We start from the raw sequence: 11941 nt of genomic DNA, 5'->3' as shown, positions 1-11941 counted from the left end.
AGGTATAGGAAGGACCAGATTTATTTAACGCTTTATGTGCATAATGATGGTATAGCGGAAGAGGGCGGCGGTATCCGATCCATAAAATCCAGAACTAAGAGCGTCCTCACCAATAAAAACCCCGACCTGGGGTTGGCAGGAGGGCCCTTCAGGTTCCACATCCTGTCGGTCTCGTTGGTAGACGCATACCTAAGCCATGGCGATGACCCGGATATCCACATACCTTCTTCATGCCGCGGACAAAACCCCAAACTCCGCCTAAGTCCGGGTGTCTATCAAGGTGCGTACTCCTACTTAAGAGGCCAAACTCCACTAGAGTATGTCTGATATCAACTACAGACTAGACTTCCACGAAGAAATCAGAAGAAAGCTCTAACAATGACAACACTTCCAACTCGCCCACTGGGCAAGAATGGCCCCCAGGTCGCTCGTCTTGGCTTCGGCACTATGGGCCTGAGTGCCTTCTACGGGCCTCCCAAACCAGACTCTGAGCGTCTCGCTATCCTGGATAAGGCGTATGATCTTGGAGAGATCTTTTGGGACTCAGGTAGGTAGCCTCTTTCCATTCCTATTTCTGTTTTCCCCTTCCGTTCAGATGCTGATAGAAATCACCAACCAGCCATGCTTTACGGCGACAGCGAGGAACTTATCGGCCGGTGGCTCGCTGCAAATCCCTCCAAAGCCAAGAACATCTTCCTCGCAACCAAGTTCTTTTTCCGCATGGTCGATGGCGAGCGCGTCACAGATACCAGCTACGAGAACTGCAAGCGCTGTTGCAACGAGAGTCTGCGGCGCTTAGGGATCCCCACGATCGACCTGTTCTACGCGCACCGTCTTGATCCCAATACCCCGATTGAGGAGACTATGAAGGCTATGGTTGAGTTGAAGAACGAGGGGAAGATTAGACATATCGGGCTAAGTGAATGCAGCAGCGAGTCCCTGCGACGGGCATGCAAGGTGCACCATGTTGCAGCCGTGCAGGTCGAGTACTCGCCCTTCTCGCTGGAGATTGAGTCAGAGCAGATTGCCATCCTGAAGACGGCGAGGAAGCTGGGTGTGGCAGTTGTTGCGTACTCGCCGTTAAGCCGGGGGATTCTATCCGGACAGGTCCGCTCGCGGGCGGATTTCGGGCCGGATGATATTCGGTCTTTCCTGCCGCGGTTTAGTGAGGAGAATTTTGGGAGGAATCTTGAGGCTGTTGACAAGTTGAAGGAGTTGGCAGAGGGGAAGGGGTGCACGGTTACCCAGCTGACGCTGGCGTGGTTGTTGGCGCAGGGGGATGATATCTTTCCGATCCCGGGGACAACGAGGATTAATGCGTTGGTGGAGAATGTTGAGTCGGTGAAGGTGGAACTCACAGTGGAAGAGGAGAAGACGTTCAGGAGTATTGTTCAGGCTGCTGAAGTGTCTGGTGGAAGATATCCAGATACGTTCGCTTCAACACTGTATGTGGATACGGTGCTGCCCCAGTAAACTGAACAAATGTATTGGTAACTCTATTTACTTCACATCATTGAATACATCGTAGTTGAGTCCAGCATTATCTGGCCAGGTATCTGCTGATTACTATATTTCCATTAGTAAAGTTCAATATACAAACAAGTGAATAGGAACAACATGTGGCCATGAGCCCTCCAGAACTGTGGCAGAGTCTTACTGTCCATAATATTCCAGTTCCGATTTGAATGCGAATGAAATTGGAAGATGTCCGGGATGAGCTAACATAGAAATATAAATTGCTTCTATTGACCTTGTGAATATGGAAACCGTTCCTGAGCCCTAGTCTCCCAGTACCACCACACGAGGCTGGAATACCACGCAAATGTAAGAAACCATGCAGTACAGCACTGCCACTGCCACTTCAACTCGCCAGCCACACTCTGACTGCATCTCACGCCATCCCAAATCCGAGTTCAACTGCTGAGGCTGAACTCTTCAGCCCCGCCGCGGGGACCGTGCTCCTTTTCTCTGCTGGCGAGGAACGGTTTGACTTCATTTACAGCACAACAGCGCAGAAAGAAAGCAGAAAGCAGCAACAAATCTCTATATAATCCATCAAACAATGTCTTTCCACCCGCCCAACTCCCGCGCATCCGCACCCGCACCTAAATACCGAATCTACTTCGCCTACGGGAGCAATCTCCACCTGAACCAAATGGCCCAGCGGTGTCCCAAAAGCAGATACCTGGGGCGGGCGATACTACACGGGTACAGGTGGCAGATTAACGACCGGGGGTACGCGAACGTCGTGCGGGTGCCTCACGCCTCGCAAGTGTCGAGCTCAGTACAGGGTCTTTGCTACCTGATTAACCGCGAGGACGAGGCGAAGCTAGATCGCAACGAGGGCGTTCCGACGGCGTATGGGAAGACTATGCTAGATGTGGAGCTTTTTGTGGGCAGGGCGGGGATTGCTGGGAGGGATGTTGGGGAGGTTGTGGGGTGTTCGGTGGAGGAGGTTAGGAGTGCGCCGCTGCTTTCTTTGGCGCAGCGTGGTGAGATTATACCGGCTTTGGTGTATGTCAGTTTGAACCATACGTTGGATGGAAGGGCGAAGGAGGAGTATGTTCATCGGATGAGGCTGGGGCTGAGTGATGCGTTTGATCTGGGGCTGTCGCCGGACTACGTGCAGTGGCTGGAGAGAGTGATTAATGCTGGGGTGAGGCAGAATTCAGGGACTGGGGGGCAGAGAAAGCCTGAGGTGAGATATCAGAAGAGGGTCCCTCAGAGGGGGAGAAGACGTGGTGGGCATCAGACGCCAGGTCTGCAGCACGGGGGAGCCAACTTTGCTGGGAGGGGGCACTTACACTGACACTGATACATTAGCTTGCTTTATTCTTTAAAGAATGATATTGCTTTTCAACTGCAAACTCCCAGAAGGATGGGCAGTTCTAATAGCTGGGGCTACCGATCAGGGACGGAAAATAGCCTTAATCTCGATCCTGGTGAAGGAATGAGTAGCGTACTTTACCTATGAAGCCCTGACCTGGAGACCGTGGTATTTGCAGCCTAAACTAACCAACGGCTGTGACAACATGACTGTTATAACATGACCAGGGTAGGGGCTCACTGTTGCCCTAAACAGGTAATCGCCCGGCCCAAACACATTAGGCCCACACAAAGCGTTTCTGGCCAAGGGCTGCTAGTCTAACTAGGGATTAGATGCTTCGATTGGTTCGGAGCTGGCGTCGAGAATCCCTCAGCCTCATCAATACAGGAATACAAGGCTGGACAGGGCGAATAAAGCAAAGGCCCAGTGGAATGACGTTTTGGCACCAACATGAACCCTACCCCGTGGGAAGAGCAGCGAGGTTGACAGGATGGATTATGGCCTGGTTGGTCCAGCGCAGTCGCCCGCCTCGGCTTAGTATTGATCCTTCTAGAGAGGCTGCTGGACGAGAATGATGGCTTGGAATACGACGGTTAGCTAGGATAACGAGGGACGACAGCCCCAGAGATCAGTGGCCATTCTGCAAGTCCTATATAGATGTCACTCGTGTCGCGGAGTCTTCTCTAATCATGCCCTATTCCCAAACTCCTCAGTATACCCACTGAAGCCAATCATCAAACCATTTAACTACTCTTTTGATATCCCCATCATGGCTCCAACCGCCCTGGGTTTCGGCGTCGAGATAGAAGCCGTCGTCAAACCATACAAGATCCGTCCAAACTGGTCTCCATACGAATACTACGAACGGCTCGCGCAGGCCCTGCGAAACCGACATTTAGCAGCCAAAGCAGACGTCGCCGGCTCTCGATACCAAAAACACCCAGAGTACTACAACCAGTGGTTTATTACCAGAGACGGATCCCTCCCCGCCTCAACCACCGGTGGTAACAGTAAGTCGACACTAAACACCCATACAACAAGCATATATAGTACTAACCATGCACTCCACACGCAAAGTCAGCATGGAAGTGGTATCCCCGAAACTGCGCTCCGACGGCGACTGGGAAAAAGAAATCGAGCTATTCTGGGAAGCGATGCGCAAGGTGTTCAAGATCCAGACAGACACGCACTGCGGGAGCCACATCCACGTCGCGCCCATCGGGACCCGGTTTAGCCTGGAGGATCTGAAGCGGATCTCGTTCGCGATCTGTCTATACGAGAACCCCATTAGCGTCTTGCTGCCTGCTGAGCGCCGCGGCAATACCTACTGTAAGCTGAATTCGCAGTCTGCGCAGGGGTTGCGCCAGACGCTGCAGCGGCGTACGGCGACGACGCTGAGGCAGGTTGCGAGTGAGATTAAGGCGATTACAAGGACTAGTGAGTTCTGTAGCTATATGCAGGCGGATAGGTATGTGCTGTGGAACTTTGCGAATACGGCTGGGAGTGGATCGGGGACGGTGGAGTTTCGGGGTGGGAGGCATTTGAGAGGGAGGTTTCGGACCAAGAGGTGGATTACGTTTACGGTGGTGTTTGTTTTGATGGCGATGGAGGAGGTGAGTTTCTTCCTCTCTTGTAGATGTATCAAGGTGGTTAGGGCTAATCTATGAATGCAGGCGCTGGTGAATTCATCGAAGTCGTACAAGGTCTGGACAAACTCCCAGGCGGATGCTACTAAATTCTGGGAGAAGATCAAGAAACACGCAAACAGGCTAAGGCTGGGAGCCAATATTCCAGATACTTATGGCAGCATGAATGAGGGTGCTTAAGTGTGTGCAACTATGGTAGTGTATAAAGGGCACTTTATTCCTCATGTCTCTAATTCAACAATATATAACTCGCATTTAATTATTATTTTTAGGTAAGACTCTGAGAATTGTCTCGATAATTATGCAGGCGGAAACTATAATTGCTAGATGATAGGTAATACTAGTATATATACATAGTAAATTCACATTCGCCTAGTACAGGGTCTCTAGCCTGTCATTCTCTGACTCAAACATAAGTAACCCCTCTAGAGGATGCCATATCTTGATAATCAACTGGAAGGTCTGCTCCTACACCAATATCTTCCGCAGCCTTGAGAATATCATCCCAGAACTTGTTCATCGTAGGCCGCGCAACAAGAATCCGCCACGCTCGATGAAACCCCTACATCTAAGTCAGTTAACCAGATAAAATGAGAACAGTGGAACCTGCTCATACCTTCAAAAGACACAAGTGTATAAAAGCCACCACAAACGAAACCCACCGTCTCGTACTAGCTGAATCACGAAACCCGCTGGCTCCTCGGAACTCAATGGTCCCCGATTTCCCAGAGGCTATATTGCTGAAGTTCCAAAGTGCATGCCGGGTATACTGCGAGCCTCCTCCTTGCATCAGATCTCGAAGACCCTCCCTAGAATTGACCTGCTTCCCCATCAGCCGCCAGACGCGAGCGAGGTTTAGCTCTCCGCCCTGATAGCAGCCGCGCAGCTCTTCTGAGGTCTCAGAGTTCCGTTTGCAGTAGGTATTCTCTTGCCGATGGCGTGGTAGGATGGCTTTGATGAGAGGCTCGTAGTAGATAACGCCGAATGCAATGCCCTGCAGTTCCGTCCCGTCCCAGCACTTATCTGGCCCTGGGGAGATGTGGATGTGGCTGCCGCACTTTTTGGACTTGGAGGGTTTATGAAAAGTTTTCTTGACTGCTTTCCAGAAATCATCTATCTCAGCTTCCCAGTAGTTGTTCGTTAACATGACTGGTGACACGGCTTCTAAGGGGACTAGATGGTGGTTAGTGATAGTATGACGATGGATTTGGCGAACGTACTATCAGGATAGGATGGGTCCCCCAAAGAGCCATCTTTCGTAATCCACCACTTGTCATAATGCTCGCTGTGCTTTCTGTAGTTCTCATTAAGTCGATCAGCGAGGGCAGGTCTGTTCTCGCACCGCAACGCACTCGCCAGTTTTTCGTAGTAATGCGTTCGTCTGTGTCGACTGGAGTCGTGGACTCGAGGCTCTGCGATCATTTCAATCTCTACGCCGAAATAGTAGGAGTCTCTCATGTTGCAACCCTATAATTAATAGATGTGGTTCGCTGAATTGAGTAGTGGTGTCCGCCTGGACATATAGGGTTGATTGGCAAACATCTTCATTATAAAGAAGATACCTGCGCGCTCAGTGTCCATGATGCTGGGAAGCAATACCAGCACGAATAGTGGTAACGCCACAAAAGAGCCTCGTCGCCTTGCATTATGATGCTAGCGTCGTTGGATTCATGCGGAGCGTACAGGGACAGCCAGCACAGCGAAGGATCAGGATCCTGTGTTGCTTCACTTCTCTAACCAAATCCAAGTGTAATACATAAACCATCCTGTATTATTTAGTTTGAAAGCTAGTGCATTTCCCCTTAGCTCGTATTATCCGGACCCTATTTGACGGCACCAGGCCTTGCTCGCCAGACAAGGCTTAAAGCGAAACACTGCTGCCAATTAAAATCACTACCAAGGACTACCTATAAGAAGCCATTTTTATCTCGACTAATGCTGCCTGATGGGCCGTCATCATCGTCATTGTCGACTATTGCCGCCTCGCCACGCATGTCCCCGACAAGGCTGAGATATAGCCTCGCGACTCCCCTGACTGACACTCCATCCATTTTCTTTTCATTTTAATCCAACTTAACGATTTCCAATCAGACTCATTCCAACTCAACAACTTACCAAACATTCACAACCATGACATCCCGAACCCAAGAAATCCCCCAATACTACTTCGCCTTCGGCAGCAACATGCACCTCACCCAGATGGCATCTCGCTGTCCAAACAGCAGAGTATTTGCAAAAGGAATCCTCCACGGGTACAGATGGCAGATAAACCAGCGAGGCGTCGCGAACGTGGTGCGGTGTAAGCGCAGCGAAGAACCCGAGCCCGTCGTCGAGGGGATCCTGTTCACGGTTAGCTCGAGCGATATCCGCAGTCTGGATCGCAGTGAGGGGATCTCGAAACAGTTCTATGATAAGGCGCTGCGGTGGGTGAATGTTGGGCCTTTGGCCGTTCCGGCACTGGAGGGGGAACGCACTGCCAATGCGGCGGAGAGGTTGAAGGGGTTGCAGGTGTCTGGGCGGGTGAATGGTACACAGGGGTTGGGACAGACGCATGGAGAAGAGGATGGTGTTGAGATGGTTGAAGCACTGGTGTATCTGAGCGGCCGGTATAGAAAGGATGGGCAGATTCGGAGCGAGTACGTCCAGCGCATGGAGACGGCGATGTCTGATGCGTTGAAGCTCGGCATTAGCAAGCAGTATTTACAGGACTCGCTCTATCCGCTGGTATTTGGCGAGGATTCAACAATGGTCAGTCCTGATCAGCCTGCGCAGGAGGAAGTTGACGAAAAGAAAGACCAAGGGGAAAACAACGAATTCGACCAAAGCAGGACAGAAGAGTCGGAGTCAACAGGTGAGACCCATCGGGTGGAACATCAAATTGGCAACCATAGTGCTGACGGTATGAAGCAGCGCAAGTCATGGCATCACCGACGACACAGTCTTCCAGGCCGTGATCGACCCAAAGCGTCGAAAGGGCAGCATTACCAGGGTCCTCGAACACAAAGTCCACGTCCACAAGGCAGGCCAGACGAGACAACCATGAATATGGTCAGCCCCGGTATCACTGAGTCTGGAGTAGCTGGTATGGTAGGCAAAGTTATGGATATTGGGCTTGGCTGGCTGTTTGGAAGTGGAAACGAAAGGGAACCAGGGAGGACTTGAAGCTGATATCTGATTGTTATAAATATGAATCTTTGGGCTGAATACACTGGAGCCTTCCGTTGAGGTTCAACTTGGCTATTGGAAGAACTAGATTAATCCGTACTGACTATAAGGTAATTAGGGTAAATGTACGGATACTGCAAGTCCTTCTATTATTACTGTGAAAACCATAACCAAGAACGTTAAGCATGAAATACCAGTCTTAATTTATTAAAAAAACCAATGTAAACATTAAATTTTAAGCAATAATTAGCCTCTTTCTTCACAAAGCATTGCAAATCGAGGCACAGCCTCACTTCCTTTCCTTCGGATATTTCAGCACATCCAGCATCGTCCCCAGAGTATACCCCGGTCGACCCATGTCAGACCTTGCAGAATCAACAAGGCTCAAGTCAAACATCTCATTAACGTCCTTCTCATCATTCTCCCGCTTCACGAATGCCATAGCCCCGTACACCGAGACCTTGGTCACATAACGCCATTGGGTCCCAGTGATGCCGGCAGAGTAGAATGAATGCGGATCAAAACGACCCTGCACAACAAGCCCGTCATATTTGGCTGGGACAGCTGAGTACTTTAACAGCTTTGCGCGTATCGCCATTGCTTCTGCTTCTGTGATCTCTGGCATGGTGTACCAGGCGCAGAATTTCCATTTTTCTTCGGGGACGCGGTAGGCGCATGTGACGCCGTAGTATGTGCAGCCCTGTCTACTGAGATAATGGGTTAGCTCTGTGACTAGCTTGACTGCGTCTTTCTTGCTGAATGCGGGGTTTTTGATGCTGAGTGGAGTCTTTTCCTGGGTGAGATATCCTGCTGTGACGTAGTCTCGACCAGGTCCGGGTTTGTTCGACATTGTGGCCGTGGGTTTGGATAAACGTTAGTAGGAGGACTATATGTTGTAGATTGGATAATGATAAGTTGAGTAATTATCTATCATGGGTTTTAGGCCGTTTATATAACTACCTGGAGACAAAAGCCGGCACTTAAGATATTAGCTTTATGGAGTAGGGAATGTGTGAGAAACACCTTGACTTGGTTGGTACGCTGCATTGCATGTATAGGGGCATAAAGGCCATTGTAATGTTCCATAGATGTTCTTCTCCTGAGGCGTTAAACAAAGGCTTGTGGTGGGAAAGCTCTTTATCTCGGCCATTTTGCTTTCTCTTTCAAAGCAAACATAGGTGCATCAAGACAGGTATTGTTTCAACGGAGTGGATGACCCCCCCCCGTATATGTCCGAACGGTGCATGTAAACACATGCAGCTGGTCTGAAAGGTACGCACAGGCGGACATCGCCTCACGGCCCCGCCTGCTGGTTCGGTGCGGGCCGTCCTGCACTACGGAGAAGTAACTTAGTATGCTCTTGGTTTGAATAGCATCAACCAGCGAGTTCATCTCTGGTAAGTCTTTGAGGATAAGAATGGCCCTGTGAATACCAATATGTTAGATTAATCTCCCTACCCCGATCGTTGCTGTTCCAAGAAAACAGCTTTCACAGTGCCACCTTTTTTGCCAACACTCTGTGGTTAGACATCATGTGGCGTGGTTCGATAATGAGCATAATCCCAGTGCCTTCAGGGATTGAAGTGTTTTCAATCTTGATTGCTGTTCTTGGGGTTTACGATGACCTCAGGAAGAAATACACCATAAGAGAGTCATTACTCCTTCTTCTGATTTTCCCTGATGCCAAACGAATGGTCGAGGAGGTGGAACGCCACATCCTCCATTCAACCTCAAACGAACCAGCAGTGTTTCGAAGATCGATAGCAGAGGACTGCACAATGCTGGCTGTTGCGGTATGCTCGAGTCTGCCATACACCTTCCGGTCCGAGGAGCTCTCAACTGACGGACTCGTAGGCGGCTATAGTAGCCCAGGTTGCCATTACAGCCTTATCGCTTGAAGACATTGACCAGGTTCACTGGACTGCGAGTGCAGCATTCGTGCTCAGCTTGACGACTGGGGGTCTGTCGGTCTTTTACGCATGCCTGATCCAACAAAAGATGAATAAGCTTTTCAGCGCCAGCGACGTCAAAGACTTTTTCACCGAGGCCGGTATTCCTCAGAAACTCCGTATCTTGGAGCAAGAGATCAACGGCCTGCGCGCGAACATGGAGTCGTGGGAGCCGGGCCCGGGAGCCGCCGCTGCCCGCGGTGGAATCGAACAAGCGCAAGAGACGATATCGTCCGTTCGCCGGGAAGGGAATATATGGGAGTCTGCGTCACTTCCATCCATCCTCATGGTGGCAGCACCCAGTACTCTCTTGAAGTACGCACTTGGGTCCTTCGTCACGGGGCTTGGTGTGTATTTTGGGTGCTTGGCGTTCCAAGATATAGAGACCCAAAAGCCTCGATCTCATCACCGTGCGGTGTTCATTGTCTATATTGTAGCCACATTGCTGGGCCTATCGATGTATTACGTTCCGTTGACCATAAAACACTCAGAACTATCGTCGCTGCTTTCCCCCTTCCATCGCTGGACCTGGTATGGAGCAGCGAACGCAAGGGAAGTCGAAGCGACAGTAAGCCGGATTCAAGAAATAACAGACCGTGCTCGGGAGGTACGAGAGTTGAATCAGGATATAGCCAACCAACGGCGGCCCGGTGAAAATAGGGAAGCCGATCGAAATCCCCAGCCTGACGGAGCTGCTGACCATGTCAACAATCATATCCATCACCCAGAGGGAGTCGACCCGCAGCTGAACCCTTATGCGAGGACACCAGAGGCTCCCGGCGCGGTGACATACCCAGAACCAGTCTAATGCCTCAGCATTATCGACAAAAGGCCTACAATTGACGATTGGACCTCTACAAGCGTCTGGTCCGGACCACGCAGAAAAAGCAACTGGAGAGGGCTGGCAAGGAAATTAAAAAAGATGGATATAGCGGGTGTTCGTTTGGTTTATTTAGCATCTACCTAGTAATTTATACCCCCATCACAGCTACCATACCACAAGATGATGAAAGGCTACACTAAAAGCCTCCCACCATTAGACTCCACAATCGACCCAGTCACAAACTGGTCTTTCATAATATATATGTACGCCTCAGCCAGATCCTCCGGCCTAGCTACAGTCCCCGTCGTGGACTTCTGACGGAAGCCGTCCAGCACAGTATCCAGTCTCTCCGCAGGCACAGTCCCAAAGATCTCAGTATGCACCGCACCCGGGGAGACAATATTCACCCGCAGCGGCTTCAAATCCACCGCCAATCCGCGCATAAGACCCTCAACTGCCCCTCCCCACATCGCCATCAGCGACCATCCCGGATTAGGCTTCTGCGTGTTCGATCCCCCGGTAAACGTAAACGAATTCTCAGGCGACACATCCATATACTTCGGCAAGAGCTTCGCCATGAGCAGCGGCGCCGCAGCGCGAACAAGACCACCCCGGTTAATGTCAGCGAGAGTGAGCTCATCCAGGGCGGGCAGTTTGAGCGCATCTCCTGCAGTCCATGCGATATGGTTGAGCTTCGTCTTTCTAGACTGCGTTGCTGCCTCTAGGAGGTCGGTGAGGTTCTGTTCCAGAGCCTCGCTGTTGGACAGATCGCAGACCTGCGTCGTGACTGGGTTCCGCTGCAGGAGATCAGGATATGTGGATTGCAGTTTGGCAGCGGTGTTGTCGAGTTTTGTCTGGTTTGAGCTGGAGAGTACCACCTCTGCTCCGTGTTCGATGGCGGCCTCTGCGATGCAGAAGCCGATGCCTGATGTACCTCCTAGCACGAGCACGCGCTTTCCTTGGAGTTTTCCGAGGTATTTGAGGTTCTGGAGAGACATTGTTATTGAGTGGAATTGCCGGCGAAATGATGGATAGAGAAAGAGTCTCGAACCAGGAGAAGACAGAGACAATTTATTCCATGGTCGGACTTTGGAGAGTGTTTAACTCCGTTGCTTGCTGACTGGAAACAAAGTAAACTCCGCAAAAATGCTTTTCGACGTGACATGAACTCTCGAGGTTCATGAAGAGCCATTTATCTGTAGTCCATCGCAAACTCTTGTGTTGTGGTTGCCTTGGAATTACCTGTTCCTTATCGGCCCATCTAACAATGTAACAGCAACTAAGGAGAGATTGCGGAATGATATATAAACCTAGTAGCTGAGGAGAGGCCTCTGGCTCCGGTGATATATACACAGACAGCAGCGCGAATGGGAGTGTACTCAGACTGACTGCACTCCTCTGCAAGATCCAGTCGCAACTGACAATGCTACCACCGCCATTTACTAACCTGACTGAGACACTTCTGTTGAAAGTAGAGGTTCACGGAGTAAGACTGCGGAGAACAGGGCCAATCAGGTGTCATTGGCTCTTA

General features: G+C 50.6%; 8 protein-coding genes across 8 annotated transcripts; 5 read left to right on the top strand and 3 right to left on the bottom strand.

The window, feature by feature from the left end:
• Positions 1–378: 378 nt before the first annotated feature.
• On the top strand, positions 379–1473 carry APUU_21630A (uncharacterized protein; the record flags this gene model as incomplete). The annotated part of the gene is made up of 2 exons (XM_041700404.1): positions 379–547; positions 620–1473. The coding sequence occupies 2 exons, from the start codon at positions 379–381 to the stop codon at positions 1471–1473; spliced, it is 1023 nt and encodes a 340-aa protein (XP_041553392.1).
• A 589-nt stretch (positions 1474–2062) lies between these two features.
• On the top strand, positions 2063–2809 carry APUU_21629A (gamma-glutamylcyclotransferase family protein; the record flags this gene model as incomplete). Its single annotated transcript, XM_041700403.1, has 1 exon — positions 2063–2809. One exon carries the CDS (start codon positions 2063–2065, stop codon positions 2807–2809), a length of 747 nt encoding a protein of 248 aa, XP_041553391.1.
• Positions 2810–3596: 787 nt separating this feature from the next.
• Positions 3597–4653, top strand: APUU_21628A (uncharacterized protein; the record flags this gene model as incomplete). The annotated part of the gene is made up of 3 exons (XM_041700402.1): positions 3597–3837; positions 3905–4440; positions 4501–4653. The coding sequence occupies 3 exons, from the start codon at positions 3597–3599 to the stop codon at positions 4651–4653; spliced, it is 930 nt and encodes a 309-aa protein (XP_041553390.1).
• Positions 4654–4879: 226 nt separating this feature from the next.
• On the bottom strand, positions 4880–5931 carry APUU_21627S (uncharacterized protein; the record flags this gene model as incomplete). The annotated part of the gene is made up of 3 exons (XM_041700401.1): positions 4880–5035; positions 5090–5646; positions 5694–5931. 3 exons carry the CDS (start codon positions 5929–5931, stop codon positions 4880–4882), a joined length of 951 nt encoding a protein of 316 aa, XP_041553389.1.
• Positions 5932–6603: 672 nt separating this feature from the next.
• Positions 6604–7635, top strand: APUU_21626A (gamma-glutamylcyclotransferase family protein; the record flags this gene model as incomplete). The annotated part of the gene is made up of 1 exon (XM_041700400.1): positions 6604–7635. The coding sequence occupies one exon, from the start codon at positions 6604–6606 to the stop codon at positions 7633–7635; it is 1032 nt and encodes a 343-aa protein (XP_041553388.1).
• A 292-nt stretch (positions 7636–7927) lies between these two features.
• Positions 7928–8488, bottom strand: APUU_21625S (uncharacterized protein; the record flags this gene model as incomplete). Its single annotated transcript, XM_041700399.1, has 1 exon — positions 7928–8488. The coding sequence occupies one exon, from the start codon at positions 8486–8488 to the stop codon at positions 7928–7930; it is 561 nt and encodes a 186-aa protein (XP_041553387.1).
• Positions 8489–9170: 682 nt separating this feature from the next.
• APUU_21624A (uncharacterized protein) lies at positions 9171–10395 on the top strand (the record flags this gene model as incomplete). Its single annotated transcript, XM_041700398.1, has 2 exons — positions 9171–9431; positions 9493–10395. The coding sequence occupies 2 exons, from the start codon at positions 9171–9173 to the stop codon at positions 10393–10395; spliced, it is 1164 nt and encodes a 387-aa protein (XP_041553386.1).
• A 206-nt stretch (positions 10396–10601) lies between these two features.
• On the bottom strand, positions 10602–11408 carry APUU_21623S (uncharacterized protein; the record flags this gene model as incomplete). Its single annotated transcript, XM_041700396.1, has 1 exon — positions 10602–11408. The coding sequence occupies one exon, from the start codon at positions 11406–11408 to the stop codon at positions 10602–10604; it is 807 nt and encodes a 268-aa protein (XP_041553385.1).
• Between the last annotated feature and the right edge of the window lie 533 nt (positions 11409–11941).

Source organism: Aspergillus puulaauensis, chromosome 2 (genome assembly GCF_016861865.1).
Source record: "Aspergillus puulaauensis MK2 DNA, chromosome 2, nearly complete sequence".
NCBI classification, from domain to species: Eukaryota; Fungi; Ascomycota; class Eurotiomycetes; order Eurotiales; family Aspergillaceae; genus Aspergillus; species Aspergillus puulaauensis.
Note: the sequence above shows the minus strand (reverse complement) of the source record. Positions and strands in the feature narration are given on the sequence as shown.